This window comes from Scleropages formosus, chromosome 21, assembly GCF_900964775.1.
Source record: "Scleropages formosus chromosome 21, fSclFor1.1, whole genome shotgun sequence".
NCBI classification, from domain to species: Eukaryota; Metazoa; Chordata; class Actinopteri; order Osteoglossiformes; family Osteoglossidae; genus Scleropages; species Scleropages formosus.
Window position 1 is genome coordinate 13,290,890 of NC_041826.1, and position 8,040 is coordinate 13,298,929.

The window sequence follows — 8,040 nt, forward strand, 5'->3', positions numbered from 1 at the left end:
GAGAAGTATTTGCCTATATTCCAATTTTCAGCAACTTTAATCAAGAGGTCTTTAAAAAAAACTAATGATAATAGAATTTTTTCAGATTTTCAAATCTTTTGAGCATAGCATGATTTGCCTCTAAGAATCTCTGTTTTGCTAACCTGACTTTTGCTCAGAAGGGTTCAGGTAGTTGGACATTATACTGGGCAACCCTGGCTCAAATTGGGTCTGATTGTATTGAAACAAAGGGGGATGCAGTGGCGCAGTGGGTTGGACCACAGCCCTGCTCTCCGGTGGGTCTGGGGTTCGAGTCCTGCTTGGGGTGCCTTGCAATGGACTGGCGTACTGTCCTGGGTGTGTCCCCTTCCCCCTTACGCCCTGAGTTGCCCGGTTAGGCTTCGGTTCCCCGTGACCCCGTATAGGACAAGCGGTTCTGAAAGTGTGTGTATTGAAACAGCTCACTCTAATTACTCTCTTGATTAGGCAAATTAAGCTCAGTGTATAAATACTGTTTTGCATCTATTAAGCGCACCTTTCATTATCTTCCAACGACATAAAAGCAATATTGGTGTCATTTCTCCTTCTTGGGCTCCATTCGCGTAACTGGCGAAAAGATCTGATCAAATTTTATGTCAAAATGTTACAAAAAATAGAGGGCACTGGAAAGGAGACTCTTTCACAGCACTGCAGAGCGATGGACACTGGATAATCCTGCAGACTGAGCTCGGATCATACGTGGGCCCAGATGCCGATGCCACTTGTACCCTCCAAAAGAGCCAGGCTGCTCAACCTTGGCCGAGTCTTTGAAAAACACACGCGCACACACACAAATAATCCCAGTGCAGCAATAAACTTCATCTCATGCTGCTGGGTGGCTCAGGAAAGGCAGATCAGCATATATACATCTCTCATGCAGAAAGTAGCCTCATAATTTATTTTTAAAAATCTCCATATGCATTGATGATCAGCCTTAGAGAGAGCGATGCCTGGCAGAGGCACCCAAATCGGAAAGATAACAGCACATCACACATCAGGCCAAACGATCGCTGCCGGCTTCTCGCTACAACACAGGATTGTTTCTAAAGCGGCGCAAATGTGGGAGCTCGCTGCCCTTTTCTGTCCACAGCAGTTAAGTGGACAATCCAATTTGGTCATTAATCCCAGTCCGGCCGGAGGAAGGAGGCCCGATTCCAAGAGGAGGTCCGCACTAAATCACTTACATAAGCGAGAGATCAAAGATGCGGGAAATGCGCGCCGACAGTAGTACGGATCACACGCGAGTTCAAAAGAACGCGATAAGCCTCACGAAAAGAAAAAGCGCATTTCGCATTTTTCCGCAGGTCAGGAATATTCTCAGGGGCCCAATAGCTGGTCAGGTGTCGGGGGTCCGGGAAATATGAACAACAAGAACAGCAGGCTGAGCTCTGCACAAATTCTGGAGAGGCACCCCCCCCCACCCCACCCCCAGCCCCTGCGACGACGCTCATTCTAGCACCTTTTCTCGGCTTTCAAACATAAATCACATATCACTTTGACTGGTTTTTTTTCTCCTTATAATTGAAACACATCATCGGAGCCGCGTTCGACACATTTCTGCTTGGAGACGGACCAAGCCTGGACACACACTTCCCGACATCTCATTTTTTTCCACGCGGGGGGGGGGGGACCGCGCCCACCCCTCGTGTGGAGCAATTTATACCTGTTAGCGGATCATCAGCTATCTTAACACAGCACATCTTTGTCCAGACTGCGCTTTGGGGGGGGGGGGGGGGGGGAGCAAAATAGCTGGGGCTCCTTCTCCGGGACATCCACCCACCCTGCGAGGGACGCGACGGGACGGGTCGAGTCCCACCCGAGGGGGACGGATGCCTCCGTTATCAGAGCACTTCAGTCCTCGATAAAAGCCCGTTTCGGCGCGGTGGGACGCGCGGCGGTCAAAGTGTCGTTACTCTTCCGTTCATGTTTCCTCACGGAAGGACACTGAACAGGTGTCCCGAACCGCGGAGACTCTCCTCTCCTCTCCTCTCGTCTCGTCTCGACTCGAGCGCATCCATCGCCCCGCCGCGATCACTCACTGTAATATGAAAGTTCCGCCGAGCGGGATGTGCCTGTATTTCCCTGTGCTCATCTGCTGCTGGTTCTCCTCGAGGGTCCACGCGTCTTGGTGGTGAGTATCGTACAAAAAAGACCGCGTGATTTTTTTTTTTTATACGAAGAAATTGGTGCGCTTTCTTGTGCGTCTGTGGTGTATCATAAATAACACGGACGGAGGAGCAGTACCGCCAGTCAGAGAGATAAATCTGTGTCAGGAGACGGGAATGAAGATGAAATTGGAATAGTAACACCGCCGGTACCAGGCGAGTTTATGTTTATACCGTAATGTATTATTCGTTTTTATTCATTTTTTTTTTCTGTGTGATTTCTTAAGTTTCCGAATGAAGTTAAATCGGGCGATAAGACATGAAAACATACATAAACTAAGTGTTTCCTGAGTTTTTTCAATTATTTTTTTCTATTCCGTAAAGTTTTTTTTTTTTTTTTCCTTTTCCTTTTTGAAACATCTGTAAAACAATGGCTAAATGATTAATTCTTTGACGTGGACTACTTTGCTGTCAGCATCATCATATTAAAATTGTTATTGTTTCTCTATCTAACGTCTGTGCTCCAGGTGACTTGCAATATTGGATAATAATAAACTTTGAAATAACCCACACAGCAGGATGATGCTTCTGTATCAGTTCGGTATCTGCACGCGGATCAGCAGGATCGCGACTCGGAACCTGAACCTTAAGGCTTAACCGCAGATTACCGCAGAAGAGTCCTAACCGCTGCGCCACCTGCTGCCCCCTCGACACAATGTTGCTTTTCGACGTTTCGGAACGTGGTGTGACGTCACGCCGTTTGGCAAGCTGCTGCGAACGTCCCCGGCGAACCGGAGCGGCCCGGGCCCTTTGAAGCTGTGTCACCGCCTTTCTTTCATCCCCCGCATGCAGGTACATGGGCTCGCTCGGCTCCCAGGTCATGTGCGACAACATCCCCGGCCTGGTCAACAGGCAGCGGCAGCTGTGCCGCCAGCATCCCGAGGTGATGCAGGCGATCGGGGTGGGAATCAAAGACTGGCTCGGAGAGTGTAAACACCAGTTCGCGAAGCAGCGCTGGAACTGCAGCACGGCGCCCAGGGACCACACGCTCTTCGGCAGGCTGCTGCTCCGCGGTGAGTGAGCGAGTGAGTGCGGCTCCTGCGGGTGGAAAGGCCAACAACGTGAGCCCCGTGATGCAGCACCTAGTGGAGTGTCAGCTAGTGCAGTGGAGCCCAGTGCAGTGTCACCTAGAGCAATGTACCTTAGTGCAGTGTAGCCCAGTGCAGTGTCAATTAGTGCAGTGTCAGCTAGTGCAGTGTAGCCCAGTGCAGTGTCAATTAGTGCAGTGTAGCCCAGTGCAGTGTCAATTAGTGCAGTGTCAGCTAGTGCAGTGTCACCTAGTGCAATGTACCTTAGTGCAGTGTAGCCTACTGCAGTGTCAATTAGTACAGTGTAGCCCAGTGTAGTGTCTGTCAGTACAGTGTCAATTAGTGCAGTATAGCCTAGTGCAGTGTCGCCTAGTGCAGTGTCACCTAGTGCACTGTCAGCTAGTGCAGTCTAGCCCAGTGCAGTGTCAATTAGTGCAGTGTCAGCTAGTGCAGTGTAGCCTAGTGCAGTGTCACCTAGTGCAATTACCTTAGTGCAGTGTAGCCTAGTGCAGTGTCGCCTAGTACAGTGTAGCCCAGTGTAGTGTCTGTCAGTACAGTGTCAATTAGTACAGTGTAGCCCAGTGTAGTGTCTGTCAGTACAGTGTCAATTAGTGCAGTGTAGCCTAGTGCAGTGACAATTAGTGCAGTGTCGCTTACTGCAGTGTAGCCTAGTGCATTTGTCGCTTAGTGCAGTGTCAGCTAGTACAGCATAGCCTAGTGCAGTGACAGTTAGCGCAATGTCACCTAGTGCAGTGTAGCCCAGTGTAGTGTCGCCTAGTGCAGTGTCAGCTAGTGCAGTGTCAATTAGTGCAGTTTAGCCTAGTGTAGTGTAGCCTAATGCAGTGTGACCTTCTGCAGTGTATAGCCTAGTGCAATGTTTAGTAAAATGTAGTAAAATATATTAATTTTCTTTTGGAATTTCCAACATTCAGTATTATTTTGATGGAACGAAGACGTTTAAAACGGAGAAAATAGAACAACTATTTCAAAATTTGTGATTCAGTAAAAATAATGTTACAAATACCAAATTGGTAACTCTTATACATTTTTTTCCCCAAACACAAATAAGTTGCGTTTTTATATTTTTTGTGGCTTAAAAATTATTAGAACTCAACGCATAGATCATAATGGCAATTGGTTCCCCTCTTTTATTGTCAAAATGTATGCTTTTCTTAAAAAAAAAATCTGAACAAGTTTTTTTATGTTAAAGGCAGCATCAAAATGAGACATTTTTTATTTAAAAAAACAGTTACTGTTTTTTTTTCAGTTTACGTGGACTTTTGAATAATACATGAAAAGGAAATCGCGGAACTGGAAAGCAAATATTTGAGTACAAGTTAATCTAGCTAATGAGGGAGTTTCCCTTTAACCCTGGATGGAGTTTTATCTTCAAACACATACAGCTAATACTTTGTCCGCTGGATTTCTCCAATCCCTTTAAAACCCTATTAATGTGAACATCCATGTAAGAACCCACACCCTAATGAAGTCGGACTGCACTTAAAAGTTGCCTGTAATCTGATTTAATCGGCTTTCAAAAGTATTTGGACCTCCCAGGGTGCCTGGTTCCTGCAGGGTGAGTTAGTAACAGGGGTTCGACCGGCAGGAATCCTCTGTGGTGCCATCGTGGTAATCTAACAGGTGTCAGTGTAAGAACCTGACTTCAGACAGCTGCAAAAATCTGGTAAGAGAAGCAGCCTAAATATTCCACGTGTAACACTTACCTGAAAATGTGCATTTCCTAACTGGATCTATGTTTGAAGCAGCACGTATGAGGAGCTCTTGCCTTTGAGCAGCCGGCCTGAGGACATGTGCTTGTAGATAAGCCTTTGATCGGGTATCTCTGTCGCATCAGCCGAAGGCAGAGAAGAGAAATCAGACACGCTGTCTCTCGGTGTTGCTGGTACTGGGTGTTAACACACATTGTGCCATCTAGAAAGACAGAGCAGCGAAGATGGGAAATAATGGTTGGATATGTCATGGAAATTCGAGGTTCAAATTAGCTCATATCTTTGTTTGAAGGAATTTTTGGAAGACAAAATTAGCAAAACTATCTGAGCGTGAGTAAGGACACGGCTCTCCTTGCTGACTCTGCTACCCAGGGAGCCGCGAGGCCGCATTTGTCTACGCCATCTCCTCCGCCGGCATGGTGCACGCGCTCACCAGGGCCTGTAGCCAGGGTCTACTGGACACCTGCTCCTGTGACCCGACCAAGAAAGGCACGTCACAGGACGCCAAGGGAGCCTTCGACTGGGGTGGCTGCAGTGACGACGTGGACTACGCCATCAGGTTCACCCAGGCCTTTGTCGACGCCAAGGAGCGGAAGGAGCGGGACACCCGGGCGCTCATGAACCTTCACAACAACCGGGTGGGCAGGAAGGTACCGGATCCTTCGGTGGCCTCAGGGCAGACAAATGCAGAGAATGTCTTGGGGTAACGTGTAGAGCAGTGCTCAGAGGTGTCGCCTTGCCGGGCTCTCAAAAAGGAGTTTGGTTCCAATCCAAGCTCATGCTGCAGTACCCTTGAGCAAGGGACGTGCACTGAATTTCTCCAGTAGAAACCACCCGGCTGTCTGAATGAGAGAGTAATTGTAGGTAACTCTGGGTACAAAGTTGCATGCTATTTTGGATAAAGGTATCAGTGAAATAATGGTTGAGAACAATGTTGGGAGACATCACTGTCAAAAGCAATTTCAGTGTATTTAGTTACTGATGGATGCGGGTGGATGTAGAGTTTTCAGAATTCATACGTTGTTAAAAACCTTTTTCATGTTGGGGAGTAACACCGATGCCCTAGTTTGTGGTTTTGTACCTCCAGCTGTGGCCTGTCCCCCCTCCAGCCCCATCCATGTCCTCACTTTTCTGTCCACCACTCTGGCTGACAGGCCGTGAAGCGCTTCATGAACCTGGAGTGCAAGTGCCACGGGGTGAGCGGCTCCTGCACGGTGCGGACCTGCTGGCTGGCTGCCGCCGAATTCCGCCAGACGGGCGACTACTTGCGCAAGAAGTACAACGGCGCCGTCCAAGTGGTCATGAACCAGTACGGCACCAAATTTACTTGCGCCCACAACATCTTCAAGAAGCCCACCAAGAATGACCTGGTGTACATTGAAGAATCTCCTGACTACTGCATCAGGGATCATGAGTCTGGTCAGTGCCGTCTCGAACCTTGACCTCAATGATAGTAAGAACGCTTCGATTACATTATAACTGCTGAACAAGCACAGGCAATATAGGCTACAATGATTGCTGGGAATAGACAGCCTTCAAGTATCTCCTTTATTAGGGTCATTGTGCCAAAATTGTCTTGACTATCACTAGACACCAAGCATTTGTATGGTATTGTAAGTTGGTCTGGTATTACAAAACAATACATCTGGGGGAAAAAAGATGAAGCTGTGCAGGGTTATACACAGAAACCCATAAACCCCTTTTCCCTCAGCACTGAACAAGAAGAACAGGTGCGGTGGGAACGCAGGGCTGCTCTGTCTTCCGCGCGCTGGTTGTGAAACAGCAGATCGAAACCCGTCAAGGGGCTGCAAGGCCAGGAGATGATGGGCACCATCAAATAATGACACGTTTGAACCCCATAATACACCTCCTATGGACAAGGACTCCGAGTGAAAGGTGGCGGGCTGAAACCCCATCTCCTTGCAGATCGCTGTAAATTACCCTGGTCGGAGGCCCCAGAGCACCCTGAAGCTTCTTTGCTTTGGATAGGGGGCAGTTTAGAAACGATAATCGCCCCAGAAATTCAGTCCTCCTCCCTAAAATATGCCTTGTCACACCTCTAGAGGGGAGAATCAGCTTCTGAGCTACCCTGATTTCTAAAATTATTACATGAACCTTGTCTTTAATACTGTGATTAAATACTATTTGATTTATCCAATAAATTCCTCGTGCTTACTGCGGCAGACTTGAGATCAAACTAATAGAGGGGTTTTATTTTTTCATGTTCCGCGTAGACTGTAAATGTGCATTGAATTAAGGTGGAAAACAGTCCATGGAGACAGAAAATCACCCCTCACCCCCATGCGTGAAATCAATTCCCAGATTTCATGGATCTTCTTATGGCAAACTCGTTTCAGGGCCTTACGTCACCACAGAACAAGCAGGAGGCCACTGCGCTCCACGCAGGTATAAACTGTCAATGATGTAATGGATCCAGGGATTGACCTGTGACCTGCCGGGGTGCGGTCGCCTCGTACTCGGTCTGTTGGGTGATGGTCAAAACAGATGTGTGATGGCAAGACGATGTATGGCCAAGGGCTTGTGCTTGCGCTCACATTTTTTCCCCAGTTGTATAAGGCAGTTGTCTGCTCCGCACTGTTGTCAGATGGTAATTTGTCAGCATTTGCGAACGCGAAAATAAGCCGCATCCACGCTGATGGGAGGCCCAGTTGACAAAGGATTTGGGGGGAAACGTGTCTCCATGCAGGATCGGTGGGCACAGGCGGCCGGGTGTGCAACAGAACGTCGAGGGGCACGGACAGCTGCGAGGTGATGTGCTGCGGGCGGGGCTACGATACGTCCCGGGTGAGCCGCACGTCCAAGTGCGAGTGCAAGTTCCACTGGTGCTGTGCCGTGCACTGCAAGGACTGCCACGAGGAGGTGGACGTGCACACCTGTAAGTTCCAGGAAAGCGGCGCACACCTGTGAACTGGCACGATGCTCAACAGCGCAGGATCCCTCTCTCAGTTTAGGTGACGCTGCGGTAGTTCCGTGGCCCTCTGTCGGAGAAACCTCGGTGTATCGCAGCCGAAGAAACGTCTCCGTTTCCGTTAATCACGCGGCTCTCGGAGATGTTTCCTTCCGCTTGAAAATGCTCAG

At 48.6% G+C, this 8,040-nt stretch overlaps 1 protein-coding gene across 1 annotated transcript; it reads left to right on the forward strand.

Moving 5' to 3' along the window:
• The first annotated feature begins 2,027 nt into the window (after positions 1–2,027).
• Positions 2,028–7,869, forward strand: wnt2 (wingless-type MMTV integration site family member 2). The gene is made up of 5 exons (XM_018726168.1): positions 2,028–2,149; positions 2,976–3,196; positions 5,314–5,591; positions 6,096–6,360; positions 7,649–7,869. Exons 1-5 carry the CDS (start codon positions 2,064–2,066, stop codon positions 7,867–7,869), a joined length of 1,071 nt encoding a protein of 356 aa, XP_018581684.1. The 5' UTR covers positions 2,028–2,063.
• The last annotated feature ends 171 nt before the right edge of the window (positions 7,870–8,040 follow it).